General features: G+C 46.3%; 1 protein-coding gene across 1 annotated transcript in view; it reads left to right on the top strand.

Annotated features, from left to right (window-relative positions):
* Positions 1-20,019, top strand: part of LOC125716725 (calsyntenin-2-like) — a 91,884-nt gene that overhangs the window by 43,855 nt on the left and 28,010 nt on the right. Inside the window, exons 3-4 of the mRNA XM_048989352.1 lie at positions 16,751-16,946; positions 17,271-17,479. Coding sequence (XP_048845309.1) covers positions 16,751-16,946; positions 17,271-17,479 — 405 coding nt within the window. The remainder of the gene's footprint in view (positions 1-16,750; positions 16,947-17,270; positions 17,480-20,019) is intronic.

The following is a 20,019-nucleotide window of genomic DNA, read 5'->3' as shown; positions in this document are numbered from 1 at the left end:
GAAAGGGAATCGTCCCTTGGGGCTAACAGGCGAGCAATCTCATTAGCTCGTGAGGGGATCTCTCAATAAAGTCTTGGCACAAATATCTCTGTCTCGAGCCTCCGCAAACTGGTTTACTTTTATCATTCCTCACGTAGATCGCAGCTGACGCAGCATCCTCCACTTCCTGCCTCCCCGTCAGCATGATTTATGCTGCCCAGCTGTTATTGCAAAGCTCCGTTTCCCCCGTTGTCAACTCTGGGACTTAATATTGAGTAGAGGATGCAATGGTACGTTCCTCACAAAGATAACATGTATGGGATTTAATATTGAGTAGAGGATGCAATGGTACGTTCCTCACAAAGATAACATGTATGGGACTTAATATTGAGTAGAGGATGCAATGGTACATTCCTCACAATGATAACATTAACATGCAAAGCTAAAAGTTGTAGAAGACAGAAAACACCAGGGGACATCTAATGACAGAGACCAGCATTTGCCTGTATGTGTGACAAAGAACTACTTAAAATATCCCTTAGCAAAGCTAATGAGGTGCCACTACTCTAATTTTAACTGGTACGAAGAAGTTGGGCCAAAGTGGGTGATTAATTTGTCTCTTTGTACAAAACCCAACAAAACTAGAAGCTGAACTGGAGATGCCTCAACACTTCACACATTCTGTAGCTGGACGATGGAGAACGAGCTGTGGTGGCAGATAAACGGCCATTCATTCTCATTCAGAGAGCAGCACCTGGGCCCAAAACTCTGACATAGACTATGAGTCCATCTGGCTGCAATATCAGACTGAGATCAATGTTGCTCACTTCTTGCCTTTTGCCTCGCTGGCATGTCCCCAGTGGAAATAAGCAGCCATGACGCCAGGTCCAGCGAGAAGGCTGGCCGCTAGCTCAGTCATTACTTTTCAGTGTCCTTTCTCATTATACTTCTTAGGTAAATCATGATTATATTTGATAATTAGAAACAAGATGATTCTGATAAGTAAATTGTCCATTTATTGTGGGCATGGTAATATGCAGTATATGTGCACAGTATGTATGCATGTCTTTGACTTTTATACGTAAATGTCCCTGATACCCAAATGTACCTGAGGGGTTTAATCAATCAATCAATCAATCAATCAATCTATCTATCTATCTATCTATCTATCTATCTATCTATCTATCTATCTATCTATCTATCCATCCATCCATCCATCCATCTATCTAAATGAAATAAATCCTGTGTATGGATGAGCCATAGAAACATGAAAACTGCCCCAGACCCTCTCCACTTTAACAAGCTTCTCGGTGTTCATGCTTACTGGCCAGCCAAATGGATGTCCCCTTCCCCGAGGTGCTTCATAAAAGGCCTGCATATTCACAAACCCACTGATTGAGTGCTGTTTACTCAATGTAACTAATGTCTCCAATACCTGGATCAGCAGATGCTGTTAGCTGCTGGCGGCTTGCCTGGGCTCACGTCTCTCACCCGCATCTGACGACAGCTGCCGCTGTTGGGGGCTTAAATTGTTGACATGCTAGCGTACTCCACGTAAAACACTGAGAGGGCTTAATTTCCTCTGTTTTCAGTTGCTCATAATGGCTTCTTATTATAGCGTCGATGTAATTTATGCATCTAGGTTGTGGGTGTATCATCTGGTGAACCCAGGAGAGCTGTATTAGGATATTGCCATTTGAATAACTGCAAATGCAATAAAATCCCTGTTCGGCTTTGGAGGGGAGGCCCACGTGACTGTCTCCAGTGGATTGAAGTGTGCGTTTAGTTGTGGGGGGAGGCTTCTCCTTATCTTAAGCTCTCGCTTAGGAAGTCGGCCACTTTCTGTCCAAAAAAGAGGGTCAGGACGGGCAGAAGAGCCAGATGGGCAGATTAGAAGCTTGGGGACTGGCAGGGAAGCCACCGACTGTGAGTTTCAGGCAGGCAGTCTAAGGCCGGCCTGCATCTCATCGGCAGTCTCCTTGCATGTCTCACCACTCCCATGCTGTTCAGCTGTTAGCGGCGCACTGCGAATACCCACCAGTGCATTGTAACGTCCCCCGGTGGATGCTATCCAGGGGGTCCTCTTCAATATACATTGTGACGTTGGCTCTGAGTGGCCTGATGTTTGAAGGCTGAAGACGTGTTTCACTTTTCTATCCGGCTTTCGCATGGTGAGCCATCAGAGTGCCTTCAAATGAACAAGCCAGCCAGGTGTAAACTCACTCTGAACTACACGTCCCAACGGTGCGTTTTCTTTTTTTTTTTTGAGGCAAAAGCTTGCTTTGAGGTTTCGGCTTGCTCGTGGGGTTTCTCGAGGGTGAAACGAAGTTTTGTAGTGGGTTTGCCTGAGAGCAGGTCATGCAAAGACCATCCTTAGCCTGTAGGTGACATGCTGCAGTTTCTTTTTTCATCGTGGGAAATCAGGATTCACTCCTTCTCTGTAAGAAATCACACTTCAACAAGGTCAAGGAAGGAATCTGTGGCCCTGTACTCCTCCTTTAATATATATGGTGTGAGAAGAGGTGTTGGGGACCTTTGGTTTGAATTTTCATCCCAATCTCTGAGCATTTGTTCTCCACAATTGCAAATGAACAAAAGGCTCAAGCACACCCTCCCCCCCCCCCCAGCCCTGTACTGCAGTTGGAATATGGATGGATGGGCATTATTCCTAATAACTTAAATACAGTGCTTTCACTGCATGTCTGGCCAGATGTGGCATGATTCAATTTCAACGGGAAACAGTTTTGCGGATGCCTTGAAGATCCATGTCTCCGTGCCTCTTTAAAATAATTCTCCAACTCGACTTATAAGATATTAGGGCCTTGTGGGGCAATTTTAATAAGTGAAGAGATGTAAAATGTTTTTTTTTTTTTTGCAGTTTGCATTTGCAGTGAAGGGGTTTAAGGGGAATATCATTAAGCCTGGGAAGCTGGGCATATGTGGCATGCATTAATAATAAACGTTACACATTGTAAATGAATATGCACTCTTCCAACTGACCCAGGATCAGAAGCTAGCGTGATGTACCTTGCCTATGCTGATCAGGCATTGCTAAAGGGATACCCACTTGCACCTGTTCCAGTTGCAGAAATGACTTAACACTTGTTCACCCATAATTGGTGAATCTATATTAGATGCTTGAGAGATAATGAGTCTTCCTAATGGCCACCTCTTTAGCATTTATTACCATTGTTTGCATATATCAGGCACTAGGTATTTACGGTCTTGAATCTACCCCCCTTCTCCTGCACTGCTCGGTGTTTTTGCATGTTTAAATGATGATGATGATACTCACCTCCCCCATCTTGCTCCCCATGAGACACACACGCAGGTGAGGGGGAGCCGGGGAATCACCGCATAGGGTCAGCCTCCTACAGCACCCATGGAGCTGGGGAATCACCGCACAGGGTCAGCCTCCTACAGCACCCATGGAGCTGGGGAATCACCACATAGGGTCAGCCTCCTACAGCACCCATGGAGCTGGGGAATCACCGCATAGGGTCAGCCTCCTACAGCACCCATGAAGCTGGGGAATCACCGCATAGTGTCAGCCTCCTACAGCACCCATGGAGCTGGGACTTAAGCTCTCAAGGATCCATGGACATGTGACTGTTCTGCCAAGGCTGGACTTGAAGCAGCGACCTTCACGATCACAGGTGCAGAGGTTTAGCTTGTGGAGCCCCACACCACCCCCAATCGACTGTGAATCCCTCCCTTGGTCACTTCTTGTATGGGGACAGCACTGTGATCCTGGACACCATTATCATGCGCCATTGTATACTTGTATATGGGTGGTATGTCAGGAAAGCTCTCTTGACTTGAAGGACTGGAAGGAATTAAATACGGTCTCATGCAGTCCCACAACACTTGCAGAGTACAGTAACATTTGCCAGTTGTTCCAGCCCACAGTCCAGCCCTGTTGACTTCTCATGATGCTTGACAGGCAGCTCGCATCGATTGACTGCGGGTTTCCTTGCAGCAGGACGCGAAGATCTAATTCTCGCTGTTTTAAAAACACCGCGCTGGTGTTAGCGGGTGGTCAGGGTGTCAGAGGCCCGTGGCTCCTGCCACATGGGTGAAGAGAGACAGATCAATAGCCTTTTGCGTGGGCCCACCTGTGCGACCCTGCGGCCTGCTTCCTAATCGCCCGTTTTGTTGTGGGATCTGCGGCCTATTGATTGGATCCCTTTCAGCTTCTGCCAGCACAAAGCCGTGTGCTTATTTGCATGCTTTTATTACAGACGCGGGCTCCGCTGCTATCCCTCAATCTCATGGTAATGCACTAGCTGAAAGGAGAGCCATTTCGCTAAACTGAACAGCCAGACAAGATGTGTACCGCTGGATTTTTACAGGCAAGTTGCCAAAAACAGGAAGACTCTTTACACTAACCCTTCTTTGCACGTTCCCCATTTGTGGCCTTTGTCTGCAGTCCAGGGTCCTAGATACTCTGCAATCACAGCGCCACTGTAAATAGTACTGCTTTAATGTATTTCCAGTGGGCCTTTAGCCTTGTGGAGCATTAGCATGCCTGCCCTCTGCAGTTTGGGGCAGTTAGCATGCAACGCTGGCATGCCTAGACAGAAGCGGGGGTGCAACTTCTCTGGGGGGCCCAGGCTGGTATGGTTAGAGGGCCCCTAAGTGGGCCGTCCGAGGTATTTTTGGATCCAAAAGAGAAACGAGAGGGAATTAAAAATGATGGAACATCAATAATATGCTAATGAAAGCGCAGGCTGCCAGCGGTGACACTTACCGATCAGGGTGGGGGCGGGAGTGCTGTTGGTAAAATTCGCTGATGGCAGGAAGGGGGGAATCGCACTGGCAGAACGATCGGCCAACTTTAAGATATGTTATATTATTATAGATGATAATATTTAAACCAAAATTCTCATAGTAATAGTTTGGGGTGGACATTTGATCTGCAGTATGTGTTTTATTAAAAAAAAAAAAAAGCAGGAGGCCCATGGAATGCGGGGCCCAGGGTTGTTTGCCCCTCCCTCCCACTTTCAAATTCCACCACTGGACAGAAGGCTTGTTTTAATTGGGAGTCGTCAGTAATGACATAGTGTGGAACTGCCCCCTTTGTGTTTAGGAATTACAGTGTATCGGCAGGCCTGAGAGGATTACATGCTGACCAGGGCCACAGTGTGCAGAGCTGCCTAATAGAACATGTGGCTTTGCCAGCTAAACCCAGGCCGGTTTTTCATCTCTCTCACTCATCATTATCCACCTGACGGTCCACAATGGTACTGAATTATACACGGATTTGCATATCGCCTGGTCCGTGTCGTGACTGTCCACAGCAACATCAAATAGAGTTATTGTCCTTTAAATCTGTGTTCGACGTGATTTCGCTATTTATTACTCTGCAGAGCCTGGTAGTCAGGTGCTTATTGCCACCATCTGCTTCCTCTCGGCTCCAAGTTTCCTCCAGAGAACTCCTGTCGTATCTGCACTCCTTACAAAAGGGCCAGGAGGCCGACTCTGGACAGTGCGTCTCTAGGGATTAATCAGAACGGGGGCAGGTTTGACATCTCAAGTACATGATACCTGGGTCACTGATAAGACGACCTCTCCCGCAGCTGATCTGGAATCAGCCAACGTTGCCTGAGTTGCCTTTTTTAAAGCGCATCAGTGACCGATACAGGAGGCCATGGAGGAGGTTTTTAAGACGGATGCCGTTCATTGTATCAGTTGTCCAGAGCCGCCCAAGAGCCACACATGAAAGGAATGAGAGTGGAGTGGGGAGGCTGCGGTGAGACCTCCAGCAGGGACATGATGACGCGCGAGATGCAGACGCACGTGTGGCTTTGCGCCTCTTAGAAGCCGCACTTACGCACGCTGCCATGAAAGGATAAATGTCATTTTTTTGTTCTCCCTTTGCGTCAATTTGGATGGAGGCGCCTGTCAGCCCTTTGAATGAGGGATGATTCTGCTTCTGAAGGTGCTGACAGTATTTACTGCATGTGCCCAGTCCTTTCCTGCAGTTCTGTCCCCTCCCCCGGCCCATTACCACGCGGGGGAGGGGGGGGGGGGGCGAGGGGTGTGCTGTACACGTGAGTCTGTCTCACCCTCGACAGCTCAGGGCCACAGATTCTGAGTATAATTTGCACAAATGCATTTGAGAAGCTACTGGCAAAACAAAATTACTAAAAACTAAATTTTACTTGTTTGCTGATAGTTACTCATGGCTGAGGCTGGATTTTAATGGATTGAGACTGATCATCAGTGTAGGTGCTAATTATCCAGTATAAAAAACTCTTTTAAACATTGAACTGAGCAGGATTTAGAAAGGAAATATATATATATATATATATATATATATATATATATATGAATTTTATATATATAGACAGTACATGCATAAGGTTAAATTTGCTTTCGTTAGTGCAGAAGTGTTTTTCCTGTTGACTTGTGCTCAGTTTGGCTTCCGATGAATACATAAAGGTGTAAAACATCATAGATTCACAAGGCATGAATTTTTACCTCAGAGACATGAGGGCAGAGACAGCAAACATCCTTTCTGTTCCGGTCCTCCAGCTTCCACCCTGGGCTGCTGTCTTGCTCTGCTGAGCCTGAATAAACACATTTAAGCACAATAACCCAGGACTAAAAGAAGACAGGGGCCTAGAGCGGAGCGCCGGCCCCTCGAAGCGTTCCGTGGACGGAGACCAAGCCTCTCCGGTTGATTAGGGGACAGTGCGGATCTAAGCTGTTTGCGGCTCTGGGCTGCTCTCCATGGTACCGAAATGTGTGACTGGCTACAGTCCACAGCACTGGCTTAAGTGTAGCAGACAGCTGGTACTGGAGCTGCAGCCATTGACTCTAAAGTTCTTATGTATTTAGTTTACTTTTACTTAGCAGATGCTTTTGTCCAAATCAACAGAATGAAAGTGCAGGGTGAGGCAGATCCTGGAAGAATTGGGGTCAAGGGCCTTGCTCTGTATGGGACTTGAACCAGTGACCTTCCAATAACAGGGTCCTAACCCACAGAGCCACACACCACAGTGCACAAAATGAGTGATCCATGTATCACATTACTGTGAGATGTTCAAAGCCTGTAAAGAAAGCAGCTGATCGAGGCCCCAGCTGGTCTTAGAGTGAGGAGATCCATAATTGTGTTGGATGTGGCTGTTCTTCCCAGAAGCAGACGAAGAGTAATCCCTCTGTCTTTGCTCTCCTGGAAGATGCTCTAGTTGTTTAACAAGCTCCATCCCAGGGGAGAAATCCCAAAACAAAAGGTAGGCATGCCTTCCACCCCCCCCCCCCCAGCACCACCACCACCACCTTGGGGCGGAGCTTCACCGCGGGGAGAGCCTTGCAGTTATAAGTATCCATCCAGTGAGGCCTGGGTCTCTCCTTTCGGACGAGGAGGCAAACAGAAGGGATCTTAGCATTGGTGTTTAGACCACAGGTCAGCCGTGCGGGTGGGGCGGCTGTGGGAGACGGGGGGTGTGGAAGCAGCCAGCTGCCTTCCATCAGCTCTGCTCTCAAACAGGTCAGCTGACAGGTCGTCCCTCTCCCCCACCGCAAGAGCCCCGCCAGGCATAATTTACATTTATTTTTATTTATTTTGCAGACAAGAAGTAAAAAAATGCAATAAAACATCATCACATTATTGATAAGTACGGTGTTTACTGCCTTATACCTGATCCAACCCGACACTCACACGCACACACAGGCACACACACACACACACACACACACACACAAGTTGGTATTCCTATCTAAATGGGGACCGTCCATTCCTTTGTATGAGAAAACCCCTAATCCCAATCACGACACCCTTAACCCCCACCCAGCCCTAACCTTAACCATAAGTAACCAACTGAAATACAAGACTTTTGGCATTTTTAATTTTTCATTGCATTCACAAACCTCAAAAGATGCCTCCAAACGTAGAGGAATTTCAGGTTTTACTACACTTTGGTCGTCAAATGTGATCTATGCAAACCCCCCCCCACACACACACACACATTGGCGCCCCTATCTGAATGAGGACCTTCCATTAATTTCTATGGGCAAAATCCTAATCCCAACATGACAACCCCTACATTATTACTTTTTTTGATTGCAGTCACAGAATTTTATAAAATATCCAAAGAAAATGGTCCCCACAACATCAGAATGACAGGTTTTTGTCACCTTGTGGGTACATTTGTTCCCCACAATGTAAAGTATATCTGACTCACTCACACACACACACACACACACACACACAAAAGACTGAAAATGCGATCGACTGCAGCTAAATATTTACCTTGTCCTGTCACTTGTAATATTAAAAATGCCTCTTTTTGTTCTTGGGAGACTCAACCCCCCTCTCACTCACCTCTCCACCCCTTGCTGTGTGTTACTGTGCCATGACAATAGGCCTTTGCAGGCTCTCACCCTGCTCGCGGAACGCCAGCTCACCAACAATGTCTGTAATTGGTTCGGTTAGCGAAGGTGGCTCATAGCGAAAGGCCTTGAGGGACAGATCTCTGCTCGCAGGACCACCCACGCTGGGCTGGGGGCCTGTCGCATCTGCCGCCATTCCTGGCTGAATCGAAGGGGAAAAAAATGTATTTGCACCAGATAAGAAAAAAAAAGATTTTTCCTGAAAGGTCATGCTAATCTGTCTTTTGGTTGCCCTTGGCATTGCTGCTGTCAGTGAAATTGTCTGCTATTACCGGTAATATCATGGAGCCGAGGCCGGCCGCCGGCCGAACATTGCGTCTGGGCGCCGTCACTCCGAGAATCTATATGAGACTTACAGGAAACCCTCCATGAGTGTTTCCATGTGAGCTGGTTTCCCTTCAGAGCCTCGGATGTTTTGCTCCCTGCTGTTTTAAGCCAGTTAATTAAGACCAGAATCATAATGTCTCTGTAGTAATGTCTCCTCGCTCGCTGCAGAAGGGAGAATGAGCGGCAATGCAGGTGTGTGTGTGTGTGAGCGGGGTATACCTATCCTTATGGGGACACAATGTCCCCATAACGTGATAAATATCCACTTTTTTTCCCCTTATCGCGACCGGTTTCCTGGTCCCCATAAGGGAAAACTCTATTTTATAAAAATCGGTGACTGCTATGAAAAAAATAAAAATGCAAAAACTCTTGTATTTTGCTTGGTTACTTATGGTTATGGTTAGGGCAGGGTGGGGGTTAAGGTTGTCATAGTTAGCATTAACATTTTTCCCATAGTCAATGAGCGGGCCCCATAAGGATATACGTGTGTGTGTGTGTGTGTGACTCATCACAGACCTGTAAGTGTAGTGAGAGATGTTAGCATTCAGGCTGATCGGAGAGGGATGTCACATCCCCAGCACTATCAGGTGGGAAAGGGAGCCGCTAGAGGGACCCGGAGCCGCTAGAGGGACCTGGAGTCGCTAGAGGGACCCAGAGCCGCTAGAGGGACCCAGAGCCGCTAGAGGAACCCGGAGCCGCTAAAGGGACCCGGAGTCGCTAGAGGGACCCGGAGCCGCTAGCGGGACCCGGAGCCGCCAGAGGAACCCAGAGCCACCAGAGGGACCCGGAGCCGCTAGAGGGACCGGGAGCCGCTAAAGGGACCCGGAGCTGCTAGAAGGACCCAGAGCCGCCAGAGGGACCCGGAGCCGCCAGAGGGACTCGGAGCCGCCAGAGGGACCGGGAGCCACTAAAGGAACCCGGAGCCGCTAGAGAGACCCGTAGCCGCTAGAGGGACCCGGAGCCGCCAGAGGGACCCAGAGCCGCCAGAGGGACCCAGAGCCGCTAGAGGGACCCGGAGCCGCCAGAGGGACCCAGAGCCGCCAGAGGGACCGGGAGCCGCTAAAGGGACCCGGAGACGCTAGAAGGACCTAGAGACGCCAGAGGGACCCGGAGCCGCTAGAAGGACCCAGAGCCGCTAGAGGAACCCGGAGCCGCTAAAGGGACCCGGAGTCGCTAGAGGGACCCGGAGCCGCCAGAGGAACCCAGAGCCGCCAGAGGGACCGGGAGCCGCTAGAGGGACCCGGAGCCGCTAGAGGGACCGGGAGCCGCTAGAGAGACCCGTAGCCGCTAGAGGGACCCAGAGCCGCCAGAGGGACCCGGAGCCGCCAGAGGGACCGGGAGCCGCTAAAGGGACTCGGAGCCGCTAGAAGGACCCAGAGCCGCCAGAGGGACCTGGAGCCGCTAGAGGGACTCGGAGCTGCCAGAGGGACCGGGAGCCGCTAAAGGGACCCGGAGCCGCTAGAGGGACCCCGGAGCTGCCAGAGGGACCCGGAGCCGCTAGAGGGACCCAAAGCCGCCAGAGGGACCCGGAGCCTCCAGAGGGACCCGGAGCCGCCAGAGGGACGGGGAGCTGCTAGAGGAACCTGGAGCCGCTAGAGGGACCCGGAGGCGCGCTACCTCTGCATGTGGGGGACTTTTGCCCAGATATTTGAAGGTCGACTCCAAAGGAGGCCGAACTTTCCAAGTGCTGCCATGATCCAAAAAGTAATTCTGCTTTGGTCAGACATTCAATGACCCTGTTTTAATGGCCGCCAGAGCAAATCAGTGGGAGAGGATGGGCGTCGTTGGCACGTTGTGGAGAGCACACATCTGTGTGAGCTGACCCCCCCCCCCCCTCCCCCCGTAAGTGCGACCTCCGCGTTACTTGCACGTCACACAGCACGGCGCAGGCAGCGATGCGTGTGGACAGATTAATCAGGGCGCCTCCTCACCCGTGGGAGCTCCGACCCGACACGGTCGTGATTTGTCTGCCTAAGTTTGATTCAGTGTTCCCTGCAGATTTTCATCACGGGAAACTATTGGGAAACAAATGGGTAGCTTGTTCTTAGTAAATATGTAGATGGATGGATGGATGGATGGATGGATGGATGGATGGATGGATGGATGGATGGATGGATGGATGGATGGAGTAAATGCTGAACATTTCATACTGTCTCAACGGGCAAAAACAAGCAGCAATCATTTCGGTCCTACCACTCGCATTTTAGTTGCCGGCTTTGGGGGGGGCGGGAGATATGGGGGGACTGATGTCATGGTATTGATAATACAGTACATTGTACTGAAATATGTGCCACATTAAGACATCATAGGCTGCAGCAGGCTTGGGCTGCCTAATAATCAGGCATCTTCATTCAAACAGCATAAATTCATAGATCAGGATTGGAAGATCATAAATCCAGAGGAACATAAATTCTAAACTAAAGGCCTTGTACTGACATTTCGAATGGAAGAGATCATTGTGAATGTAGTGGGAGGTTTCCGTAATTGGAGAAGCACTTGTACTGGTAGCATAACACACTCCCACTGCTGATGGCTGCAGGCAGAACTGGCTCTCTATATCACATTGGCACCGGTAGCTATTAGCCGCAGGCGTGTTACACGTGTGAGCAGCTGCCCCACAGAGCAGCCAATGCGCCAGCCGGCACTAGGCTCAAATAGCGACATCAACTTCAGACATCGCGAAGGGAAATTGGGCCGTTTGTCATTCAGGAGCTGTGGTGAGACAGTCGCGGGGTGGAGAGGGGAATCCTGGAGTGCATGCTGGGTAACGGGGCCGTTGGTCAATGAGCCAATGGAGCAGGGTTACCAAGGTCTGTGACGTTTTGTAGACGTCAGTGTGAACAGTGTTTATACGTGCAGTGTATGTATTTATGTTTTTTATAAATACGTATAATGTTCTTACTTGTTTCCATGCATCTTGAAGCAAGTAATGCATGACTCAAGCAGGAACTGATGTATCATGGGGGGGGGGGGGGGCGCTGGGGATGAGGGTTTGATATGCCAGCACCCGATTGGTCTCTGCTTCCTGTCTGATCTGTGAGCCAGGAAGTAAAAGGGCAAAGTTCATCACAGGCTTTGGGAGCTGAGTAGCACCTGGCTGGCAGGAGGGAGAGCGTTGATAATCAGCGACTTTGCACTGCATCGGCCCCCTTTATAAGCTTGGGCCCCAAGGCTTCCTGAATCTCGAAAGTGGCAGTTTGCGGGGCTGAATCATGAGTCCCAGAGGCATGTAGAAGCTCACACACATTCACACGTAACTGGTAATCGGTCTTTTAATGGTGTGGGCTGTTTAAAGAGACATTTGGGAGAATGGAGGCACACAGAGCAGAGTATTTAATATGCGCTCCTTATCGGAAAGCCGCAAACAGAATTGCTTTGAGAAGTGCTACCTTTTGTCAGATTGGTCTCCAGAATCAGTTTTTCCGCAGCAATTCAGCGAGAAGCTGGGTGTTACTATGGTCCAGGATGATGCACTCAGTGTGTAATCTGACGCTTTTGGGCAGGTGTTCCATCTCTGCGTGCGACAGAATTAAACGGAAGAGTAATGAGCATCGCCCCGTCTGCCTGGCAGGGTCACTTACCGCCATCCCATCTGCTTCTGCTTAGTTTTCTTTGATTGAATCAGATTTGACCATAAGTGCAGATTTTCATATATTTTAATTTAGTGTGTATTTCATCATACATATCTATGATGGGAAATGTGTTGTTTAAAAGATTTATGTTGATTTTTCACTTATACGGTGAAAAGCATGTGCAAACACACACACACACACACACACACACACACACACACACACACACTCATTTGTGTTCATATTTTTGTATGGACCGTCCTTTTGGAAAAGCCCTAATTCCAACAATAACGACCCTTAACCCCTACACAGCCCTAACCCTAACCCTAACCCTAACCTTAACCCTAACCCCTACACAGCCCTAACCTTAAGCATAAGTAACCAAACAAAATACGAAACTTTTGGCATATCTAGTTTTTTGAGTACAGACACAGATTTTATTAAATTGAATTTCCCTTTGTGGAGACCAAAAAGAAATATCCTCACACATCAAAATAAGAGGTTTTATCACATTGTGGGGACCTTTGGTCTCCACAATATAATATATACCTAACCCCCCCCCACACACACACATACACGCACGCACAAATAGACACACACATTAAGCTTAGTTAAAGGACATATGGAGCTCAGACTGAATGTTGATCCCCATCCCTGGAGTTGGGAGGAAGTGATGCTTCCAACTCCTTAAATAAGAAAAATACATAAATTGGATATTAATCTCCTCAAAGGCTTCTCGGGTCAGTTGTATATTATATGCGATGGGTTAATATCCCATCAGGGAATGGTGCCCCCCAGCCTTGTGCTCTGTGCTGCGTGGGATACACTCTAGGCCCCCCCAGCCCCGACCAAGAACAGTGGTTGAGAGATAAATGATGAAAAAAAAAAATTACATTTTTGCTGATGCTGATTTAGGGGGACAGAGTCAAGTATGACATATAAACAGCAAGAAAGCCAATAGTACATTTCAGATACGTTTTGAATCGAGTTCACACAGTAACTCGACCTTATTCTGGATCAGTGGTACTGAAAATGAATGCGTGATTGGATGATGAATGAAGCTTAATTTAAAAATAATTAAAAACTAAAATGTAATTTGAAAGCAAAAACTAAAGTTATGAATGCTTAAAATATGTTTATATCTTAAGGTTCATTTTTTTTAATTGAACTTTTGAATCAGTTAAATTTAATGTTTTTTTTCATTGATTTTGATCAGTTTAGAAATCTGTACATAGCCTATAGTTCACAGAGTGCCCAATGAAGATAGACAGGCTTACAGTTATGGGAAATAGTTTGTCATTACTTACTATTGTGTGAGCTGGGATGATGGCTGTTTAACCTGCTCTCTCGTGTTATTAATAGTGGTTATTAATGGTCGTGTTTATCCACAGATTCCTAAGATTCCCTTTTAGAGTATCTATAAGGTTCTGGAACTTGTGGCTCAGAGATAGAGCTACATTTTCATTCACGTGCTCTTAAAGTTTCCACGGCTAACAGTGGTTGAGCTGCTTAGAGATGGCAGAACTTGTGGGGAGGACGAGGTCACCTGGAAAACTAATGGGTTTACTGTAGGGTTGGTTGTTGGGAAGCTGAGAAAGCATTGGAGATGATAATTAACTTTGCCCTTTAGTTCATTAACCTGTCTGCCGACGGTTGCTATGTAACCCAATTCAGTGTGGTTGTGGGGGAGGACACTGCTTTCTAATGGGTGGAACAAGGTACCATCTCAGTCTTACCTCCTGACCTATGCAATGGAGGATGTTTGTTGCACATTCCTCTTTGGGACCATCAGATTGCCCATTCTGGTCGTGTGGTGATGTGGTCTGTTGTCATAGTTACTCAATAGCCAAAATGCATCTCCAAACTGCACCTCTCCCTGCTGCTGGTGCTAGTTGACCAGGTTCACCCCTCCCCATGTTCCTTCCTTATCTCAGACCCCCCAGGCTGGTTCTCCTGGAGCCACGCTGCTTTTCAGCTCCTCAAATCCCCACACTGTACCCTAATAAATATCGAAAGGAAGGGCTGCTGGAAAAAGACATGAATGTCTCCTTTATATCCGGCTGGCATTTCAGCCGCTTGCGTATGTAGCGTGAGACTCCTGCATGGCTCGGGATACCCGCCATGAATACATCATCTGCAGGTGGTGGGTGACCTACGGCACGTCACAGCAACCAAAATGCCCGTCATCAGCCTCAACAACCCACCAGCAGGACACTCCCTGGAAGGCAGTATAGTCAGAACTATGCAGGGCTGCACAGAAGCACAGCCAAATTTAGACAGTAAATAATTAACATTTGTTTTCAGTTGAATGGATGCTATTGGTATTCTGGGTGAAGGGACTGTTGAAATTCATGTCTCTAATAAGCTAGACCTGTCTCTCTCCTATCTGCTACTTTACACTATAAAAGGCATAGCGATGCCTAAAGTTGAAGAGGGATGTTTCAGGAAATGCTTCGACTGTCAACTTCTGCACCCTGTGAAGTACATAATAGAGATTCAAATGGATTTAACAGTATGCAGGAAGCAGCTGTGTGGCTGTCAGCTTGGGCATCACTGTATTCCCCAGTGTTGCCAGATGTTTGGGGCAGGTGAGATGGGAATGCAGCCTGAAGGAGGGAAACACAGAGAAGCTAAGTGTGTGGCTTATCTGTGCTCTCCAGAAGACCGGCAGGTCTGCATAACTCCTCTGCGGAGCTTAAGGCATGTCAGCGCATGGTGATCGAATTCGGTTTACGCTTTTCTGAGTTATTTCACCCTACAGTCCTGAGCTAAACAGTTACAATATAGATGGATGGATGCATGAGTTATTTGATTCTATTATAATATTATAATAACCTCATTATGATTTACTGATCTGAAGCACCCTCATACCCTGTTTCTTGGCTATCAATCCCATCTAATATCATTCCATTCTGTTGCTTTTAAAGATATGTAACATTGTTTTATTGTTGAAGCTGTCGGTGTGGGATCAGCACGGCTGTCTGGAGCCCAGTGTTGTCTTTAGCTCTGCTGATGTACAAGGTGTCTTCAGTCTTAGTGGGATGCTCTGCCCCGATCGCCCCCTAGTGGACAGGCAGGGAACGGTGTACAGGTACTGCTACATGCCCCATCATATTAAACTGAATGTATTGTAAGCTGCAGGCAAAGTTTACAGATCATTTACACAAAACACTCTTTTATACACACACACACACACACACACACAGTTATTCAAAATCAGTAAATACTCTATTTAATTCTATGCTTCTGGCGAGAAAAAAACCAGCCCCTTAGAGATGGGAGAGTTGTGATTACTCTCTAATCATAAATACCACCAGAAACTTTTGCCATTTTCCTTTTACTTATTTGACCACCAGCATAAAACTAATAGCTTACTGTGAATATCAAAGACACAGCTTTCCTGAGGTATTACAAGGAAGTATGTGCTTCGTAATCTGCGTCATAATTAAAAAAATAAAATTACAGTGTATTCTGGGTGCAGAGGCCCAGCGTGCAGCTCTGTTGATTCGCACCTCCAGCAAAGGCCTTTCACATGTGCGTGTGCCATTTTCCTGCTCTGCCCACATTTTCTGTTCATTTCCTCTGGGCACTGCGATTTCCTCCTGCAGTTAGCTGAATTGGTGTTTCTCAGTCTCCTACAGTTTGTGCCCTTCAATGGACTGCTGAACTGCGAGGACCCCTGCAGTGTGCCTTCTGCACTGCTTGAGATTGACTCTGCCACTCCCCCCCCCCTCCACTCCTCCATGCCATTCTGTGGTTGTATTTCACACTTAAATGATTCTGCATTAGCCTGTATGTTTTAGATATAAATTTTGACACCTATTTCTACGAAACAATCTAAATGATGCACAAATACTTATAAAGTGATTAAGCACTTAAAATTGAGCCAGGCTGTTCTACAACAGTAACAATCACATCAATAATCCTTGTCCAAACCAAATGTTGCAGCAGTGAATCAGGATTGCCGTTGCAGCTAGACTACAGTTGGATGATGAGTTATGAGCTGGTGTCAGACCTGCTCTGGATCAGAGCCACGTGACACAGGATGGGAGAATGGAATGTGGGATAAAGGCAAACGGGGAATTCGGCTTTAGCAAACGGTGAAACAGGACAGGTGCTTGGCCTGCAGATGGGGCTTCAAGGTCTGGGTGTGTCACCTGTATGTGGCACTGAGGCTTATATATTGGCAAAAAATGGTTATAAATGGATGAAGTAACCTGTCGGATGACTTTTCATCATCGTGGGACAGCTCCCTATGTTATAAGCATACGTCGACATTTCAGGTTCAGAATTTACAAATCCAGACCAATATTTTGATTCAACCAACCAGTTGAGTACCCTGTGAATGTGACTCTTTATACTCAACTGGTTGGTTGAAACAAAATCTTGGTCTGGATTTTTACTTTGTGAACCTGATCTTCCCACCTCTGGTTATAGGAGAGACTTTTGCAGACCCCTGTTGTGTATCTTTACAGGAGGAATCTGCGCATTCAGGGTTCTTGGGCAGGACATCCCATTTGAGGCGGTGGTGCTGAACCGGACGTCCGGCGAGGGGGTGCTGCGGGCCCGAGACCCCGTGGACTGTGAGACGAGGAGAGAGTACAGCTTTTCCATCCAGGCCTATGATTGTGGCACTGGGGACAGTGCAGCCAGCCGGAAAAAGTCCCACAAGTGAGTGAGCCTACTGCAGAGGTCGGGGGGAGCCCACTGCGTGTATCTCTCACAATATGTGACCCGTCGCCACAAAATGAGTCTTAAGTCGCACTGGTAGAACTTCACCCATAAGACTCATTTTGTGGTGATGGGTCACATATGCTTGCAATTAAATGATTTAGTAAATATTGTCTGCTGGACTATTGTATAGTATGATCCTCAGGAGTGTTTAATGTTGACATTGTGTGTGAAAGGGATGTAGGAGAGATGATGCGAGTGATTAAATCACTGGCAGTGCAGTGAGAGGTGTCACCCCCATCACCCCCCGCTCTCCGCCCTCAGGGCCACAGTGCACATCCAAGTGGACGACGTAAATGAATTCCCACCTGTGTTCGGTGAGCCGGTGTACCATGCGGCAGTGACCGAGGGGAAGATCTACGATAGCATCTTGCAGGTGGAAGCCACAGACCGAGACTGCTCGCCGCAGTACAGCCAGATCTGCAACTATGACATCGTCACCCCGGGAACGCCCTTCGCCATCGACCGCAACGGTGAGTTTTATGTGCTCTTACCCCTAGGCATGGACATGGTCGTATCCATTGTCAGACCACTTATCAGTTCCTCTCCTGACCACCCATTTTCCCAAAAGCCAACAATGTCAAAACATCCAAAAATGTCTTTGACCAATCAAGAAATCATTATCTAAAATCCAAGACTTTAATTTATACAGAAATAAGATTTGTGTGAAGCATATATCTACATCTACATCTGTCGACCTGCAAACTGAGTTTTAACGACCAAAAACAAAAAATAGTATGAGTCTAACAGGGTTTTATAGTCTTAGTAGCTTTTTAGTGCTATAAATATTCACTGTCCAACTAAGATTGTAGGAAATGGTTGCTTCACTCTTGCGTACACATTGGCTGAATCATCAATCACACGCAGGTTAACTTGTCATTGGAGGCCTTATCATCTCTGATTGCTGCTCAGGGCAAGATAATTACCAATCCGAAGCATGCTTCTTTGCCACACACAAAATGCAGGGAACCATCAACCATTATGGTCTGTTGATGGACCATCCATGCCTCATACAGCAGCTGTAAAATAATATGAGATCCATTTTATATCCAGGTCAATTTTCATCCAATTTGGTCATTTCTATAATTTGGCAATTGGCTCGCTACCCCTTATTCGCATTCAAGGGACACTTTGACTGTGCGGCTGGCGTCTTCCCAATCAGAGCCAAAGCGACTTATAAATGAGTTTCTCAAGGGCGCCTTCTTCTGAAGGGCTGTCCTGTGTGGTTATCCATGGAATGGTGATTAGGATGCTAAATACAACAGGCTTTTGGCTGAAGTGGCTTTACAAGGAAAGATGTGAAGGCAATTACATAGTTCAGTAAGTGGGACAGAGAGCCACTGGCAGGTTTGGAGGTGAGCATAAGAGTCAAGTCAATAGCATGGAAAATGATTTACTCACAATGCTCTTCAAGAATGAAGTAATGAAGCGATAAAATCACCACGGTGGTCAGGTACCTACTGCTACTCCTACTTAAGATACCGTAAGAAGATTATGTCATTGAATTGCTGAGAACAGTAAACAATAAAAGTATGGGATTCCCAGAGTCCTACCTGCGGCAATTAAGAGTTTAAATTTCCCCAATAAAGGATAGACCTTCAACTAGTATGGTATGGTATAGTATGGTATGGTATGGTATGGTATGGTATGGTATGGTATGGTAACACTTTCCATGAATGCCATGTATATAAGAATATATGAACATATTCATAACACATTATAATGCATTCATTAAAACATTATAAACATGGATATATTTAGAAAATGGCATAACACATTATAACCATGTTTATTATGCATTATGAAAGGAAGATCTCATCTACACTGCACTATAGACACCGTTATAATGCAGTACAAAGCAACCTTAATCCAATTACACTTTAATTGAAGGAACAGAAACACAGTGCAACCTTGGAACTCAAACGCCTCTTAACTCGACCAACTCAGGTGCTTTATCTACAGTACATTTAGTGATACAGTAATCATGCCCCCTAAGAATGTAAGCAGTGATATCAGCAAACCAAAGAGGAAAGTAGTGAGAGTAACTTTAGAACTTAAAAAGGAAAATATAGGGAGACGTGAAGGTGGTGCATGTGTGTCTGCTCTCGCTTCGGAGTATTGGGTTGTCATTTATCACTTTTGTATGTGTGCTTTTCATGTGTGTGTTAGATTTATATTGATTGTTAATGCTTTTTATCATTAGTTAGGTAGGTAGATAAGTTTAAATAGGTGATCATTTGGGGCTCTGGAAGGGATTAAATTCATTTACATTATTTCTTATGGGGAAATGGTGACTTGGACCTCGACCAAATCATAACTCAACCAGCCTCCTGGAACAAATTAAGTTTGTGTTCTAAGGTATCACTGTAATGTATTAAGCTATTACTTATGTATTAATTAACCACAAACTAAGTCTAAGTTACGTGCTGATCTTATGTTCATTCATCATTAATGAATTATGATGCATGTTTTACCTCAAGCAGTTACTATATTTGTTACTATATCTGTTAATTCTGTAAGCCTTTGTGAACTACTGAAGGAACTATCAAAGAACTACTGAAGGAACTGTCAAAGAACTACTGAAGTAACAAGTAATGAATAACTCAAGTTAAATGCAGATTCCATGTTTGTTCATCGTAAATGAATAACGGTGCATCTTTTATTTCAAGTAGCAGTTATATTTGTTCATAATTGGTTCCCGATTTCTACTTCAGTAGTAACTCAGTTATTGCTAAGTATTTGTCCCTCGTCAAGCAAAGTAAAACTGAGAGAATAAATAAACAGGCAAAAATGTACAAACCCCATTTCCAGAAAAGCAGGGATATTTTCTAAAATGCAATAAAAACAAAAATCAGTTATATGTTAATTCGCATGAACCTTTATATAACTGATAAAAGTACAAAGAAAAGATTTTCAACAGTTTTGCTGACCAACTTAGTTGCATTTTGTAAATACATGCAAAGTTAGAATTTGATGGCTGCAACACACGCAACAAAAGTTGGGACAGAGGCAT

This window comes from Brienomyrus brachyistius, chromosome 21 (assembly GCF_023856365.1).
Source record: "Brienomyrus brachyistius isolate T26 chromosome 21, BBRACH_0.4, whole genome shotgun sequence".
In the NCBI taxonomy this organism is placed as follows: Eukaryota; Metazoa; Chordata; class Actinopteri; order Osteoglossiformes; family Mormyridae; genus Brienomyrus; species Brienomyrus brachyistius.
Note: the sequence above shows the minus strand (reverse complement) of the source record. Positions and strands in the feature narration are given on the sequence as shown.